The sequence below is a fragment of the Echinops telfairi genome, unplaced genomic scaffold (genome assembly GCF_000313985.2).
Source record: "Echinops telfairi isolate 266 unplaced genomic scaffold, ASM31398v2 ScPeMD7_53;HRSCAF=182, whole genome shotgun sequence".
Taxonomy (NCBI): domain Eukaryota; kingdom Metazoa; phylum Chordata; class Mammalia; order Afrosoricida; family Tenrecidae; genus Echinops; species Echinops telfairi.
Window position 1 is genome coordinate 9,704,572 of NW_022103951.1, and position 18,977 is coordinate 9,723,548.

At 35.6% G+C, this 18,977-nt stretch overlaps 1 protein-coding gene across 1 annotated transcript in view; it reads right to left on the reverse strand.

Moving 5' to 3' along the window:
- CDKL5 (cyclin dependent kinase like 5) overlaps positions 1–18,977 on the reverse strand; it is a 194,305-nt gene that overhangs the window by 106,085 nt on the left and 69,243 nt on the right. Inside the window, exons 2-3 of the mRNA XM_004709935.2 lie at positions 15,242–15,452; positions 12,036–12,070 (exon numbers count right to left, since the gene is read on the reverse strand). Of these exons, the coding sequence (XP_004709992.1) occupies positions 12,036–12,070; positions 15,242–15,305 (99 nt within the window). The 5' untranslated portion in view covers positions 15,306–15,452. The remainder of the gene's footprint in view (positions 1–12,035; positions 12,071–15,241; positions 15,453–18,977) is intronic.

An 18,977-nucleotide genomic window follows, 5' to 3' on the forward strand; every position in this document is an offset into this window, starting at 1 on the left:
CCCCCCCCTTGTAGGCTGCCTCTATCTATGTTGACATTATAAATCATTTTCAAGTACTTATTGAACAAGTAACCAAATTACAGACAATGGCTACAAAGACATTGAAAATACAATAGTAAACATGACAGGGATGATTTTGCCCTTTAAGAATGACTTTCATGTGCACAAATTCTTCTGAATTCACAATATAATTATGTAGCAAGAGTGACTAGATCGCTTAGTGCATCGGTTCTCAACCTGTGCATCGCATCTCCTTTTGGGGTGGGGTGGGGTGTGGAACAACCCCTTTCACAGGTGTCACCTGATTCATAACAGTAGCAAAACTACAGTTTCGAAGTAGTAACAAAAATAATTTTACGGTTGGGGGTCACCACAATATGAGGAACCGTATTAAAGGGTCACAGCATGAGGAAGGTTGAGAACCACAGTCAGGTGACTTCTATCCCATGGGTATGGAATTGGCAGTTCTTGGACTTTGGTTCCAACCTCTTTCTGTGAGGGTTCCCAAAGAATGGTGGCCAAGACTACCATATGGTTACAGTTTTAACGTCCTCCTTGCTTTCTTATGACAAGTAGTAATCTGTTAGGCACGGCTCTGCCTTGTGAATGAGTGTTACTGTAAGTTTTGTTGATCATCAACCCCTACTGTTTGTGTAAATAGTGTCCACTCACCTAAGAGTTTGATCTGTACAAATCAACAATTCATGTATTGGGGCCTGAAGATGGTCTATTTATATAATTTTATTTTCTCAAGTGTTTTATATTGTATGTGATTACATTCTATATCATTGATAAATATATGAATGGATTTGGGGCTTGTAGTTAATTCCAGCCCCAAACTAAGAACAATTAGACATGGCCTTGCTTGATGCTTGCCCTAGATCACTGAAAATGTGGAGCCTATAGCTGAATGCAGGAACACACACACAGAAACCTATACACCCACATTCACTACAGCACTAGTCACAAAAACTAAATGGTAGAAACAGCCTAAATGTTTATATTAACAAAAGAATTCATAAACAAAATGTGGTATATAAGAGAATTAAGTTAAAAAGTATTGTTAGTAGGTTTCTAGTTCACGTGTGCACGGGTTTATTCCAAACAAAACATGTTTAAAAATGTCTTTGTGATCAGTGGATGGTTGCAGACAAGTCTTAGACAAGTCTTTCACTATTAGGGTGCCTTCTAAAAACAGATCCAATCATAATAGTGAATCCCAAGAGGATTTGGTGGGCCAGTTCAGTTCAAGGCAAAGAGGTCAGCTTTGTAGGCTATATGGCAACTGTTTCTTGGGATTTCATAAAGATCATCGAGCTAGATTTTCTTGAAAGACACATTTTATAAGCATGCAACATATTTGTCTTAAACAGATATTTAGCTGGACTAGCCCTTACCATGTCATATTGAGAACACAGTGATTAAGTACAGTAATAGTTTTTTTTTCCCTAAAGGCTGACTTTCACAAATTAAATTCTTTAATATATGAAAAAACGTTCAAAATAAGAAATTTTAAAAGTCAACATTATATAATATGAAGTATACCAAACCTAACACACTACCATCAAGCCATGCTGACCTTATAGAACAGGGTAGAACTGCCTAACCCACCTTCTCCTGCTCCATGCCACTCTGGTGAGTTTCTGAGGCTGTAACTCCTTATGGGAGTAGAAAGGCAAGTCTTTCTCTTTAAGCAGCAGGTGATTTCAAACTTGAGACCTTGAAGACCACAGCCCAAGACATACCCACTACCACCAGGGCTTTGAATTAGATGGAATTTCATGGTTGGTTTATGTTTTCTTTAGAAATAGAGTATCATGAGCTTTGGAATAACTTATTTCAACAACTGATAAACTCACTGACATTGAGTCAATTCAGACTCATGTTTAAATATTTAAGAATAACCACTACCTGGCGATTTTTAATCAGCTCCTTTTCTTATATTACTAGTGAATATGTATTTCAGGCTCTTACAATAAAATGTCCAACGATTTGAAACTGCTGTACCACTCAATCATCTTTAACATCAACTACTGCCCCTCTCCTTAGTATTCTCCCTCTTGTTTTAGGGTTCTCTAAGTCTTTGGGCTCCATAATTTTCTGCAATGCCTTACAGAATTTATGGGCCATCCTTATACTTAACTGGTTTATTATGGAAGTTATAGGTTAGAATTCAGGTTCAGGAATGCTCAAGATCCAGTTCTTCTATCAAGACAGACTATTCTCAAATAAAGGGATGACATCTGCACCAAGCTAACCACTCATAAAGGTGATACTGAAGATATGATAAACCACAGATCTGTCCAACTACAGATAAAGTCAGAGAAATTATATCCTCACCAATGGTACCACATTGTGGTCACACGTGGATTAGACAAATGCCATTCCCTTATTTTGGCGTCTACTGGGCAAAGGGAGAATTATTAAGAACCAGCATCTGGTGGTGGCTCACACACCATTAAAAGTTGAAGGGGCTCTTTCTTTCTTTGGAATATATATTTTTGTAATTGTTGAAAGCACATACAGCAAAAGATGGTGCCCAACCCCAACCCCAAACTCACTACCATTAAGTTGACTCATGTGTAAACACTATGCCACCAGGGTTCCTCACTGCTATGAAAAGGATGACATTAGAAGATCCTGGACAAGATGGGAGAATCCTGTGGAAAATAACTAAAAAATCATAGAAATAGGCCAGGCTTACTGCCCACATAAGAGATTGGTGTGACCTTTGAGATTATGGCCTTTACGTCTGAACTCACCTCTAAGATAGAAAACAATGATTTAAGCCCAAAAGGGAAGAATTTACCCAAGGACAAAATACTTAGGGTTAGGAAAAAAGGAGGCATGGAAACAGGAAACAGAGGAAGTGGTATAAGCAATGGTACAGTGAAAGAATAGCAATGGATGAGGGGGGTCAAAGTATGTATAAATTCTTGAATAAAAAACAGGGCTCTGCTCTGTAAACCTTTACCTAAGTCCCAATAAAGAGTTAAAAGAAGGAAAATTAACTCATCTGAGAAGAAATCTAGACATTAAATGTTCATATTTTACTTATATTGGTAGCCAACCTCCCACGGTGAGTTTCATGTGTTGATATTTGCTATTTCATTCATCCTCTGTCTCAGTCTTGGCTGTCAGGACCTCACAACTTTAGCTTGATCTTACTCTGGACACCATATAAAATTAAGTGACCAGAAGATGTCATGGGGTGGAGAATGAGCTGTTATTGGTGGCCCGCAGCATGTTCAGGACCCTGTATTTTATTCAATCTTGTGCTCAATTATGGAAATTGTATCTACACAGACTGCCTCCTCTTGAAACCTCTGAGACATCTTGAGAAATAGGAAATGGGAGACCAAATAGCTCCACCTCTGTTTTCAGAGAGGATTCAGGTGAGGCATGGCTAAAAGTCTGACTGCTTTCCTATTTGTTAAGGGTTAATTATCGTAGTCTCTCAAGCTGTAGAACAATTAATAGTATAACCAGGTTCTACTGGATTGGGTGAAGGGGTGGTATGAGTAAGGGTATCTTCCAAAGTGGGGAACCTGATTTTCTATGGGTATATTCAAATGGACATATATAGTATTTTTATTGTTTTCATTTGCTTTTAGATACAGCATTTTCTTAGAAATAGCATTACTTAAAACCAAAAAGAGAAGAAAAAAGCCTCTTCTCAGTTATGTTCAACATTAGGCCTCTCTCAGGCCCTTGGACCTTTTGGGTTGGTCCCACCTTGCTCAGGCAGGTTTTACAGAGCACTAGCTCTGCTATTAAGTGGCTAGAGTTGCCATGTCCAGTAAGTAAGTCTTGGCCTGAAGGCTTTCTCTGCTCTCTCACTCAATTGACCTGGGCTGGGAAGTCCACCATAGTGTGTCCTGCAAGTCTCCTGGCATTACTGCCACCATTTTCCTCTGCTAATGCTTCTTTGTGCCTCTCACCCTCTCTAATGTAACAGTCTCCTGGGTCTTGGATTTTCCCAGTATAGAAACTCTGCCCCACCTCAACCACCCCAGTTTGCTTTCTCTTTTACAAAATAAAATGTGTGATTCCATGCAAGATACATGCCACTCTAGTCCTGCCTAATTAACATAACAAACAACTCCTTCCAAAATGGGACCATCACTACAGACATAGAGGCTAGGAATTACAACACATTATAAATGCAGGATACTTACATCTGAACAGAAATGTAATTATATCATTACATTACTGTCAAGCCACTGAAAATCATGCCCCAGTCAAATTGATATATCCATGACAGATTCCAAATACTATGTTTCCATTATCAACAACCTGGGCCGTAAGCACCTTGTTTGCACAGTCCCACTGAATTATGTAGAGTCACAAAGACTATAGTAGAAGGGCTGTATTAAGTGACTGCACCACAATGATCCATATTCATTTTTGCTCCTAAAGTCTGGAGGAAAAGTCACACTAGGAGTTAGTATAAATCACCAAAGTACAGACATTCATTCATCTGAGGGACTGATGAAATTATTCAACTTAAAATAGTGTGAAAGAAATGTTCTTGTTTAAACTAATTTTGTTTTTATAGTTACTATAAAATAAACTTGAAATTCAACTCAGCCAACTCATTTTCTACATATGCAGGCAGCAGAGGGGGGTGGTCATTTGGGAACCGAATCACTGTGGAAGGATGAATGAGGTGAAGCATTCTGTATAGACAGGAAACACAGAACTAGTACTGGCTAGACCTAGTGTACCTATCCCCACTTATTAAAAAAATTCTACTTATTAAATAAATAGATGAATAAATAAACAAACAAATAAATAAATAAACAGACCCCCAACTAGGATTATGAAGATAAAGGCAACCAGGAGGACTGCCAAGGTCCAAATTCTAGTTCCTAAAGAAGACAGACCATCTGGAAAATTATCTATAAGCCTTTACTCCTTTTACTGATAACAGTAACACAGGTAGTTTCCACTCTATAAACATAGTAGCAGAATCTGAAATGAAAAATATTAGAAGCTAAGATTTCAAAAGCTACTCTACCAAATATCGCAATACATTACAATTCAAAGATATATAATTTTGGTGAGATTGTTGTCATGTTCCAGAGATTGTTCAGAAATTAATTGGAACTACAACGAGCACAGGGCCAAGAGTGGAAACCAAACAGAAATCATGGTTCTATAGAAGTGATTCTGTAACAGAAGATCTTTTTTTCCTCCCCACTAATAATTCCTGCTGTCTTTGTTCCTAAACGGAACTCCAGTTTAACAATGGAATCTCATTAATCTCTATAACCACATGAATGTAATTTAAGAGTGTTTTCTAAAATAATTGTGTTGAAATAAGCAACTAATCCCTGAAACATTTTCAGCATTTTACAAGCATTACTAAAACCCCCAAGCCTCTATGTTTTTTCAAATACTAGAGTATTTTGCACACAAAACACCTCTCGTTGTATTTTTACAATATGTAAGAACACATAAAGAAGAATGGGATGAACATGTAAATAATAAAACTGATGTGATAACAGTTTCTCATTGTTGTCTTATCACTTTAATTTTTGTTTTAAAAACTCAATTCATATGTAAAATCCAAGGCTAAAGTTTTATTTGTTTAAAATTCAACTAAATTATGTTAAAAAAAAACCTATAACAATAAAAGTTTGTTTTCTTTTCATATAAACTAACTTTTGGGGTTTAAATGGCAACTTTTTGTCCAAATCATGATCCCCAAATAACCATAAAAAATGTGAAAGTAATGAAGATTCACTTACTTCTTCTCAAGTATCTTATTCAGATCTCCTCTTTCTACTAGTCTTAATCTTACTTTCTCAACTCCTAGAAAAGAAAACCAGCACAATACTAATGTTCTTTACCTCCAAAACAAACCAAACTCTATCATTGAGTGAACGCCAACTCTTTGGGCACCTGAGACTATGAATCTTTACAAGAGTAGACAGTCTCATCTTTCCCCTGTGGAGCAGCTGATGGGTTTGAACCACTGATCTTGCACTTAGCAGCTCAATGTGTAACCCACTATGCCACCAGGACTCCTTTTTAATTTTAACTACTCTCTCCTTAATCTCTTATTTTCCAGCAGTCAACACACCACTTCACTTAGAGAGGTCATTCAAAATGGCATTGTTAAATGAAATAGCTTATTTTATTCTGCAATACTTATTATGAATATTTTTATAAATTTTTACTTTGGATAAATATTACATAGGAAGCTTTGCTCTTCCTCACTCCAAAGAGGTCTAACTCTTTTATTTCAGTCTCAAAATTTTAAATATCCCCTTCACTCTGGCTCTACACACATAGTTCTATTTCATGCTAAAGCTAGCTGTTGCTAGTTCTGCTGATCAGCTGCAAAATCTTGGCCCCGTTACAAAACATCTCTGAGATTCAGCTTTTTCATATGAAAAATGGCGATAAAAAGTCATTGTAAAGATTAACATAAACAGCTAGCCGAGTAGCTAGCACATGGTAGAATCTCAATATATTGTGTGCATTAACATTAGAGTTGATGTTCTGCTGTCATTTTGTTTTTTAATTTTATTTTTAAAGCCAAGTCATTTCTTCCCCCCCCCCCCAACTTATCAAATTTGTACAATTTTCCAGGCCAACAAATGATACCAGGTAAACGAGTTTACCTCTTTCAACACTTTGATCCCTCAAGGACTAAGTCCTTGATACTCTGAAATATCACTCTTATTTTGGCCCTCATTTCACTAATTTAAATCAACTTTTAATTTATTGAACACTTATGTTATCTCACAACCTGGGATTGTTCACAGCTTTGTATAATTAGCTAGCTATCTTAGGGGCAAATGTGACCTATGACCTAAAACTCAACCCACCAATCAAACAAAAACCTCTGATAAATCAACCCCAGTTCGAGGAAAGGAATTTCCCCTCTCCGATTCACTAAATGTCCTTTGACATCCGGTAACCTCTATGTCTCTCTTAGAGTTCCACAAACTATTTCCTCAAACTCTAATTACACCTCCCTATTTTAACAACCATTCAGTTCGCTCTACCTTGTGGTGAGGATAACTTTGTTAGGCTTGGCAAAGAAAAGTGTGCTCTAAAGTATGTTTCCCCTCTCTTGGGTCAAACCAAAGATGCAAATATAAAGAAAGTCAGCAATGCCAATCTATAGGGGAAAGGTCCCAACCACAACTTCTTCAAACGTGATTGGGCATAAGGACCCCAAAACAGAAGCTTAACATTCCTCATTAAGATTTTTCCAATGCATTCCAACGTGTATATAGAAAATAAACAGAAGCTGTCAGACAAAGTAGTTATCTTTCTCTTTTGTTATTGGTTGGCATTTAGTTCAGTCAATTAAAAAGTATGGTCTTTGGCCTGGAGTACCAATGTCATACTGTGTTCACAAAAGGTAAGATACACCTGTTTATAAACATGATTTCTAATCTCTTGCAACAGTACAAAGAATAAAACAGCGACTTTCTTTCATATTTGCTCAAATACAGTACAATATGCTAGGAGTTATTTAATTATACATTCACCCACATCTAACCTTTTCAAAAAGAGACTTACTTTATACGTAAGTAATCAAACAGATCTGTCTTCTGTGAAGCTTGATTTATACATTTTATAAGCATTTCACTACATTGGTAAAAGGCATGCAAAATATATCCACTTGGTTATTTTACATATAATAATGGATATACAATATGGAGGATTATAATCATTTTTAACTATAACACGAAATTTCACTTAACTCATTTATTTGGAGGATACATTTGAAGATCTGATTTTAGATGGAAAAAGGATACACTATAATGAATCTAACGACTACACAGCTGCAGGTCCTAAGAACAGTTTTTACTGGATTAGGTAAATAGTCCATGCTTTGAATTTTCATCCAGTGGTATCTTTTTAGACCAATAAAAGGAGAAAGCAACAACAGTTAAGAGAGCTGTTCTGTGAGGCCTTCATTTCATTGATACAGTCTCACCTTCAGTAATCTTACGGGTCATCTTTTCCAGTATATTATCTCTTCAGATGGACCATTAGGTACTCAAGGACAAAAATAAACTCTGCTCCATTCATCCCTGCACCTCAAAGTGTCCTACACATAGCCACTAGGAATCCCAGCCCCATTTAGCATTTGTTTTCCAAGGGTAGAGATACCCATTGTCACCCACTTCCACCCTTCATTCATTCTGCTAGCACTAAAAGTCTACATCATGACAAACAGGAACAGATAACATTTTAACAAGCAACTAGACCAGCCACATAGAAAGACAAAACCAATACAAGTCTGTGACTAACAAACTATATTTGCACAAAAGACAAAAGGGGCAGCTTTGAAAGATAATTAATCTACAATTCACTCATTTAGGGTGTACATTTAAATGACTTCAATATACTCAGAGTTGTTCAACCATCATCACAATCCACTTTAGGTCATTTCCATCATACCAAAAAGGAAATCTTGTATTCTTTAGCTGTTTTCTTTCTGTCTTCATAGAATTGTCTATTCTGAACATTTCATGTAAATTGAATCATACAATAGTTATTTTTGTGACTTGCTTTTTCTTTTTAAATAAATTTATTGAGGGCTCATACAACTCTTATCACAATCCATACATCCATCCATTGTGTCAAGCACATTTGTACATTTGTTGCCATCATCATTCTCAAAACATTTGCTTTCTGCTTGAGCACTTGGTATCAGCTCATTTTTCCCCTTCCTCCTCCCCTCCCCTCCCTCATGAACCCCTGATAATTTATAAATTATTATTATTTTGTCATGTTGTGCACTGTTTTGTGACCTCCTTTCATTTAGCATATTATTTTCAAGGTAATCCATGTTTAGCATTTATCAGCACTTCATTCTTTTCATGTTTTCATATGACTCTATTTTATGAATGCATATGCATTTTATTTACCCATTCATCATTGTTGGATATATGGGTTGTTTCCACTTTGGGGCTCCTATAAAGAATGCTGCCATGAACAATAACAACAAAAAAGACAGAAGGGAAGCACACAATCTCAAAAGAAAAGGCCAGGATAAGAAATTCAAATTCAAAGTGCAACAGCAACAGAGAGAGAAAATACTGCTGGATGAATTGTGTTATATTTGTATTTAAAGGAGCCCTGGCGGTGCAGTGGTTATACACTTAGTGACTAGCCAAAAGGTTAGTGGTTCAAACCCACAGAGTGACTCTACAAGAGGAAGAGGAAGCAGTCTGCTTTTGTAAAGATTACAGCCTAGGAAATCCGATGGGGGCATTCTACTCTGTCCTATGGGGTCATTGTGAGTCAGTTTAATTTTTTTATTAGTATATAGTGCAAGTGTGTGTCTGATATATAAAGATGGAGCCCTGGTGGTATAGTGGCTACGTGTTGGGCTACAATCCATATGGTTAGCAGTTCAAAACCACCAGCTGCTCCACGGTGAGTTTGGTTTTGCTCAGATACATACATACATACATACATAATATACTCTGTGGGTATCTCAGAAATGCTTGGATTATAAAACCTAAGATTAAGAAGTGAAACTTCCTTTTTCTATGTTGTATAAACAGGTAACATATTTATGAAAACAGTCCAATTTAACTTGGAAACTAACAGCCTATTTCTCCTAAGTGGTACCCACCTATGACTTTTATTTTTTAAAAGCTCCAGAAATTTATTATGACTCAAGGAAACTCATTAAAAGCATAGCAATTCATTAGGGAGCTTTCTATTTGTTTAATTTCAAACTGCAGTAATTTTCTTAACAAGATTTTTTAAGGAACTACATTTATTTTAATTTATTATTTCAAATTCTTAATCATCCCTAATCAAGAGCCCATAGTATTCAAACATTTTTCCTCCGATTTACTGGCAAATAGACCTTCAAATAACTATACCAATATAAAGTAATTGAAATGACTAATTTCAAGAATACAAAATTCATTGAATCAAAGTAAGAGAGTTATAATTCTATATAATTAAATAAGGGTTTGGGGCAGCATCTGACCTCCACTGACTTCAAAAGAAGGGGATAAGATCGCCATTATCAGCATCAGCTCCCCAACGTTGGTTCCTATGAGTTTGAGGTCAGACATGCCTCACCCTCCAAACCTCCTTACAAATTCTGACACCATCCATCCCTCCCACAGCACACTCTACTTTTCATATTCTACTTCAAGTGATAGTTCATTTTGTTGACCACACAGAACTCACAGACGATAATTGTGAGTACACAATTATAAGCTTCATTAGGGAACTAAACAGGTTACATACAATCCAGGATCAGAAGCACAGGTCTTTTTCTCTGTACCTGCAAGCATCTCTCTCTCTCTGGTCCTTAGCCTACATGGCCTCTTCATTTCTGCCCTGCTTGGGCAATGTTACAAGGCTCTTTTAAAGCTTCTGACAAATGTCCAAAAGGCACCCCAATCCACCATAACCTCAGCCGTTGGCACTAGTTCCATGGGTCAGCAAAATTAGTTATCCCAGTTAAGTGCCAAACAGTAGCCCATTCCTCAAGCAAGTATCCTGCCTAAATGATGTCACTTAGCTCTACTCAGTCTGTGGGCCAGGAAGCCCACTGCTTTGTCTCATGTTCTGGCCCTTGGTTCTGCTGCTGTCACTCTTCTACCATTTCTCTAGTGTCACAGTTTTCTGTCCCTGGATTGAGTAGGTTCAATGAGCAGGAAACCTCAAGTCCAAAGGACGCGCCACTCCTGGCTCTTCACTCTTGATGCCAGTGATATCCCCACTTCCTGCTTCTGAGATAGCTCATTTTATCCCCAACAGGATGGGAAACTTGAACAACCACCACACTAAAGTTCCAAGTTTTTACAATCACAATTAGCTCTGTTAACAATCACTCACGACTGAATCATATAATCTTATCAGCATCCTCTACATGTTCTCTTAATGTACGACATTGCAATAATCTAAAATAATCAAATATATTACTGTTATAAAATCTTAAATTCAAAAGGCAAGTAGTACTGGGCTTAGTACCAAAGAAAATACGGGCATTTTATCATCTTTGTGTGTGTATGCACGCGTGTGTTAAGTTTATGTGGAATTACAAGTATATATATAAGTGGGTAAGACAAAAAGTATTCCCATAGAAATCATAGGACTCTTTATTAAACAAAAATATCAAAATGTAAAGTTATTGTCTGACATATCCTCCATGTAAGTATTTAAACTTCGGAAGGCAATGTTCCCAAAGAATTCTGCATTCTTCAATTTACACCATATCAAAATAGTAGTTTTGGCATCCTCTAGGGACTCAAAATAATTTTACTTTTCAATATTCTAACTAAATACAAAATAACATGAGGTCAAATATTAAGAGAGTACTCAGATAAGTATACCTTAATAGGAAAATATTTAATCTAATGGTTGAAATCATGAGCGTCAACATTTGCTACCTTAAAAGTTAGTCTCTAAGTAAAACATGTTCACCATGAAGCAGCAGCTATGCAATCTTCCAGGTAAATTCCCTGAATACTATGTAATGATTATCATCATCAAATCTATAAAATTCATTTAATGATTGCTCAAGAGTGATCAAATATAGTCAATAATCATAATCATACTATTATCCCAAGCCCCATTCTATAACCAAACAAACACCTACCCATTAATCTCCAAAAGCTGAGTCCACATTCATCAAGCAACCTATTATTGGGTCTGCATGAAGAAGAATAAATGAAACTTCTCCTTGCTCGTAAGTACTATAACATAAATTAAATCTGTTCTTATGTTTCTTTCTTCTTTCCATTCCACCACCTTTTCCCTCATCCCATTAGGTAGCTTTTCACACATACAAAAATGAGCTGAAAAAATAACATGTGATCACAAAGAACGCTAATGACTACCTAATCATGACAAAGCTTGTATGGAAGTCTGCTTTGTTTTTTTTAAATGATCACATATTAATTATGCTTCATTAAGTATCATCAACAGAGCTGGCCAGTTTTAACTCTATGACCACATGCACAGAGCACTGTGCTAGTTCCCGAACATTTACACATACACAGACATTTTCGTTTTGTAAAGCATATACTTGCCTTGTGTCTGCATTTAAGTACAACTCCATAGGCTCCTACATTAATAAAAACAAAACAGGAAATAATTAGAGGCATTCATACAAACTACAGATCTTTGCAAGATAAAAATTCTGCTATATTCACATTGGTGTTTAAGGAGAGTCAAAAAGTTGATGGGAAAATTCCATTATCTTTTATTTCCATTTTTCTACAAATTTTTTAAATCTTCTTCATATAACATGGGTCCTCAAATTTTTTAAACAGGGGGCCAGTTCACTGTCCCTCAGACCCGTTAGGAGGGCCGGACTATAGTTTAAAAAAAACTATGAACAAATTCCTATGCACACTGCACATATCTTATTTTGAAGTCAAAAAACAAACAGGGCAAAAACACCCGGCAAGCCGGATAAATGTCCTCAGCGGGCCACATGTGGCCCACAGGCCGTAGATTGAGGACGCCGGTATTATAATAATGACCCCCCAAAAGATGAACATTCTAGAGTGATCATGACAAGAGCTTCATATAAATAGAATGTAAGCATTTTTTGTTATACATATATTTATATAAACTTAAGAGTTTAAAGAAACATTTCCTCAACTTAACAGGTATAATTAAATATTTCTTTCTAATTATTTCACTGGTCAAATTAAGGTTTAAAAATTTTGGAGACAAGATAGAAACATAAGAACTTTAAAAGTAAATGAAAATGTAAAAGGTTCTTCTAGTTCAAGGGCATATATCAAAGGGTCACAGGCTACTCTCTGTCTGGCCATTATAGACAAGCATTCCCACTTCTTTCCATGTATTCAATGAGATTCTTCACAATCTTTTGAGTTACTTATGGTACAGTGGTTAAGTATTCAACTACTAACTGAAAGTTTGGTGGTTTGAACCCACCAGCCCCTCAGTGGGAAAACAATGTTTGCCTCTGTCAAGATTTACATATTTGAAAACCCTACTGAGCAGTATTATTCTGCCCTATGAAGTCACTAAGAATTGTCACAACAGCAATGTAATCCTATTGCTTAGGAAATAAACTATACTCTCAGAGACAGAACACTTAGCTGACAGCAAAGTGACAAGGAAACTAGAGTTAACAAAACCAACTGCTGTCAAGATAATTCCAACCCATAGCAACCCTAAAGGACAAAGTAGAACTACCTCCTAGGGTTTCCAAGGCCGTAGTAGTCTTTACTGAAGCAGACTGACACATCTTACTCCTATGAAGTAGCTGGTGAGTTCAAACTGCCAACCTTTCAGTCAGCAACTGAGCGCTTTGATCACTGTGATACCAGGCCAATGTACTGTCTAGGCTTTAAGAATGTAGAGCTTGCTTGACCATTTTTTCCTATACATTATAGATATGTATTTCTTGGCCCAAACTATCCAAGGTGGTTTGCAAAGGGAAAAAGTGTAGTAATGATGTTTCTGACTGTGATTCAAACTGACATTGTGATTTATATAATGATCTGGCATATTTTGCTCTATTTAAGCTAATCTCTAAGAAGACAATCAATTGTGCGTATGTTGATAAAAACAAGGTTAAAGCTCAGAATCTGTAGCATGACAATCCTGTTAATCTGTATATGTTGACCTTCCTCAGTCAGAAGCTTTACTGCTTAAAGTCTCAAACTTTAGGGCTTTCAAAAAATAAAAGAAAAAAAAGGAGGAGGAGGGGCTATTATTCTATAAAAGAATCCTCATCAAAAGAGGAGAAATACAGAATATCAAATTCTCTCCAACTCCAAAATTTCAGGAGCTCTTAAAACTGGATAAACTCTTAAAATTCTTCCCTTGATATCATATTTTAAACTTTAAACTGAAATTATCCAGTGGAATCTACCTAAAACCAAACAACAGTTTAGCTTAACTAATAAAAAACGTTTTCTTTAAGCATTATGTTCTTTTATCCACATGGGATCAAATTGACAGCAGCAACTTGAAAGATTCTACAGGACCCTTAGGGATAGTGGGTTTATGTTAATGAAGAAGGAGCAACTCAGAAAAAGGTTGTGAATGGCTGCACAACTCAAAAAATGTCATCACTGTCACTAAATGGTACATGTACAGTTGAACTGATAAATATTCTGCTTTGTATATTCTCAACAATAAACAAATATATATTTAAATATTTTAAAACAGGTAGTAGGTGATACATTGAGAATAAATTTTACTTAAATAAATTTTATCAATGAAGTGGAGGATAAAAATAATTGACTAGTGAAGGAAAAAGGGGCTATACTTTTTATATGATTTTTGCTTTATGCGCTAAAGCAAGCACTCAATTCTTTGACATATTTTAATTATTTCTATTTATTTGAACAGGAACTATCAACATTAAAAGCTTAAAGAACTTTATTGTTTACATAGAAAAATTTAAAAACTTTTTACAATCAAAATTTATTTAAACATTCTAAAATATAAAATATTTAACATTTGATTTAAATATAAATATTTAAGATTAGCCTTAATGATATAGTGAGTATGCAAAACCACCAAAACCAAAATCACTTTTTCCATTAACATAATAAATCTACAAAATTTTCATAAAGTTATTGTTAAGGTAAAAGCAAAAATCACTAATAAGCAAAAACTAGAAAAAATTAATTATTGTAATTCATCAAATTTACATCACTGGATTATAAGCATTATTTTTTTACTAATAGGAAAGAAAAAAATATATGATATAGTTTCTAATACATATCTCAAAGACATATCTTGATTTCAGAGGTTAAAATAGGACCAAATCATATATCTTAGAAAATTAAAAAGTACATAAATTTATAAAATGTAGCTTATCATTCTGAAAGGCACAGAATTTATTTACTCATTTATGTATCATGTAGTAGGTAAAATTCAGATTATATAAATAAATTATACATTATTTAAAATTAGCCTAGCTGATATAAAAATAAAATGTAATTTTAAAAGTAAACCAAAGAAACCATGACTACTAACACAAAGAATAGAAAAAAAGCCATCTTAAGAAATTCTTGATTAAAAAAAAAAAAGAAATTCTTGATTTCTTAAACTTTCAAAGATTTTTAACATATTTTCTTTTGATTGGCTCCTATCATTTAAGAATAATTTTTTAAATGAACAAATTTTGAAAAGCTATCTAAATGAATGTAGGTTAAAGAAACAAAATTTGAATTTATAAATTTTTAGCATGAAGTAAAGCTGTGCATTGCTCAAAAATCCAAGAAATTCTAAAATATCAACTTACCTTCACCTACAACCCCAAGGATCTCAAATTTATTCATCACATTACCAATGTTAGGAATCTTCATGAAGACAAACTCCTCTTTTGATGCAAGCCACAGAACATGGCACTACAAAGAATCTGCTAAGCTGTGCAGCTAGAGCAAAAAATGTCTGAAGGAAGGAATTCTTATTCGTTGGCAGAACTTTCATATATTCGTCTAATGATGTTCTCTCTGAAAGAACAAACACAATGAAAAGGTATGTTTAATATCCTAGTATTTTAATAACTTATGCTACCTTTTGATATAATTCTTTTAAAACCATGCTAATGGTTCACAGACTACTTTTAAAGGGAGAGGAGTGGGTAACATGAGAAGAGCCTCATATGGAACACAAATAAGTCTGTCTTTAAAACAAATAACATAACTATATTGACAGGGGGCAGGGAGAAGAATTAATCCCAGGTACTTTCTGAAAACAGTATTTTAACTATTCTTTTCAAGCTGAATACAAAAGAGAAATGTACACAAATATTGTACTGTACTTAGATGCCTGTTTTTACAAAATGATATGAACTACTTTATGTGTTTTCTAGAATTGAGCAATAAATATATTGCAAATAATGAGACCTTGGTATTTTACTCTCATAAAATGGGGCTTCAAACATGAAAAGAAGGAAGATTTAGGGTTGGAGTTAAAAGTATAAACTTGAGTTTTAATATATAAAGATGGTAAAAAAGAAATCCACTGTCACAAATACACATACCACCACCACCACCCCCTTTCCCCAGCTCCATCTGCTGAGAGGATCTAGAAACAGTTACATTCCAGGAGTCATGAGCACACCTAGAGGCCAGATCTTGGTTTATAAAGATCATTGTTCAATAAACAGATCAAGGTTCCCTAGAAAATAGGCTAAGCCTAAAGCTCCACTGAGTTGATTCAATGGCTAGGCCAGAGAAAGAACATATAAGCCTAGGATATATTTTTGTGATGCCGGAAAGTAAGGAAGTGGTCAAATAATGAGGTATGTCAAGATGACACAGGAGCCAGTTTGAAGTCCCTGGTGAAATTGGGGAGAACTTGAGCAACAATAAGTAACAGATATTATAACCAACACAGTAAAATCAAAATACATGAGTCCTTGAGTCCTTGCTGATTGCTGACATGAATGAATGAATGAATGAATGAACGAACAAATAAAAAGGGGAGGGATATTTTCTTAGAGTAGAATCCCAAATGATAAATGTGATGGGATTAGAAAATCACCATTGAACAACCATAACAGTGATACCTATTTCAAACAAGTGTCATCAATACATGCTAAAAGTAGAGATGGAAAGTTTGATGAAAAAATAGAAACGTACCTAAAAATAGTAATTTCATAGTGAAGGAAACCTGGCAGACCAGACCTTAATTAAATGATCAAAGTTAACAACAACAATAATAGGATGAATCAATGTTACAAGTCTCCTCCTGCTAGGATGTATTAAGAAAAAAGTTCATAACATCATGCCTGTGGTATTGTTGCAAAAACACAAAACTTGAATGTAAACATAAAAGCAACAATCAAACTCAAATTGAGGGGCATCCTATTAAATAACTGTAGTGTGTTCTTCAAAAATGTCTAGGTCATTAAAGCAATGAGGACTTGAGCATTTACTAATAAAGATTAAAAACTACCACCAGTCTTCAGTATAGACTGCATCTCAACATAAAACAAAAATCCTCAAAACTGAACCAATAATTTGTATCATAATCAGAGAAAATATTGACGATGTCAAGGTTTTCATTTACTTGGATCCACAATCAACATCCATAGAAAGAAAACAACATTAGACAACATACAAATGTGCTGCAAAAGATCCCCTTAAAGTGCTAAAAAAAAACAACAAAGATTCATTTTGAAGAATAAGGCTCACCTGAGCAAAGCCATGGTATTTTTCAATCACCCTATATGCATTTGAAAGCTGGACAGTGAATAAGGAAGGTGAAAGAAGACTTAACAACTTTGATTGTATGGTGTTTGTGAAGAACATTAAACATACTGTGGAGTGCTAGAAGAACAAACAAATCTGCACTTGGGAAAAGTACAGCTGGAATACCCCTCAGAAGATAGGGTGACAAGATTTCATCTCATATACTTTGAACATTTTATCAGGAAGGACCAGTCCCTGAAGGTCATCATGTTTAGTAAAGTAGATGGGTAATGGAAAAGAAGAAGACCCTAAAGAAGATGGATTAACACAGTGGCCACAACAATTAGCTCAAAATGTAACAACTGTGAAGATGATACCAAACCAAAATCCAAACTCACTGTCATTGAGTCTATGCTGACTCTAGTGACCCTATAGGACAGGGAAGAACTGTCCTTGTGTATTCCTGAGACTGTACCTCTTTACAGGAGTAGAACAGCTGACCTTGTGGATTCATAATTAATACCCACCAGGGCTCCTGTTGAAGGTGTTATAGTCCTGGTGTTATTGTCAGATAAGCCTTGGACTGCTAACAGTAAGGTCAGTGGTTCAAACCTATCAACTGCTCTGTGGGAGAAAGATTAGGCTTTCTGCTCCTGTAAAATTTACAGCTTTACAAGTCTATATAGGATTGAAATGGGTCAGATTCAACTTGATGACAGTAGAATTATAAACCTTTAACAATCCTGAGTGGTTAAACCGCTTGACAGTTTAACACCACCAGCTGCTCCATGTAAGAAAGACTTACAACAGACCTATGGAAATCAAACCAGTATGGCTTTGACATAAAGACAGACAAATTAGCCAATGGAATAGATGTGTGAACCTAGAAGTAAACCATACTTCAAGATACCTACAGTTTCATATAGTCCTTCAGCTCTACACTCACTATCCTACCTACCTACCCTAAGGTCTATTCTCAACATAAGTCACATCCCTTTAGCATATGTCAAATCATATCACTTCCCTGCTTAAAATCCTTCAATGGCACACCAGGTAGTCCAAGGGAGAATGATGAGGCTTTCTGCTCTTGTAAAGATTTACAGTCTCAGAAACCCACAGGCACAGTTTTGCTTTCTCCTGTAAGGTCAGCATGGGTTGGAATCAACTCAATGGTACTGAGTTGGGTTTTGTTTGTTTGGATTTAGTGACAGAGAAAATGATATCATAATTTCAAAATATTTATTATATTCATTCATTAAACAAGCTATTACTAACTACCTGCCATGTTTTAGGGAATGGGAAAATAAGATACAGACGATAGTTATGAACAAGATAGGTAAAGCCCTTGCCCCACAGAACTTTACATTTTGATAAGGGAGAAAAATATAAGATTATCATCACATACAGTGATATATTATGAAGGAACACAAGGAATAAATACTCAGGCAGGGAGGGCCTCTTTAAATAGGTAATATTTAAGTTGAGATCTCAATGATGAGAATGAGCCAGGAACAAACCACATGAAGATTTAAGTCCGTTACATTCCAAGTAAAAGCAGCTTAAAGTACTTCAAAGACGCAACAAAGCCCACATGGAAGAACATATCAGCCTGTGTGATCAGGAGGTGTCCAACGGATCACTGAAGACAAATGGGTGCATAAGCAAATGCGGCAAAGAAAGCTGATGGTGCCCGGCTATCAAAAAGTATAGCGTCTGGGGTCTTAAAGGCTTGCAGGTAATCAAGAGGCCATCAAGCTCAGAAGCAACAAAGCCCACATGGAAGAAGCACACCAGCCTATGTAATCACGAGGTGTCGAAGGGATCAGGTATAAGGCATCA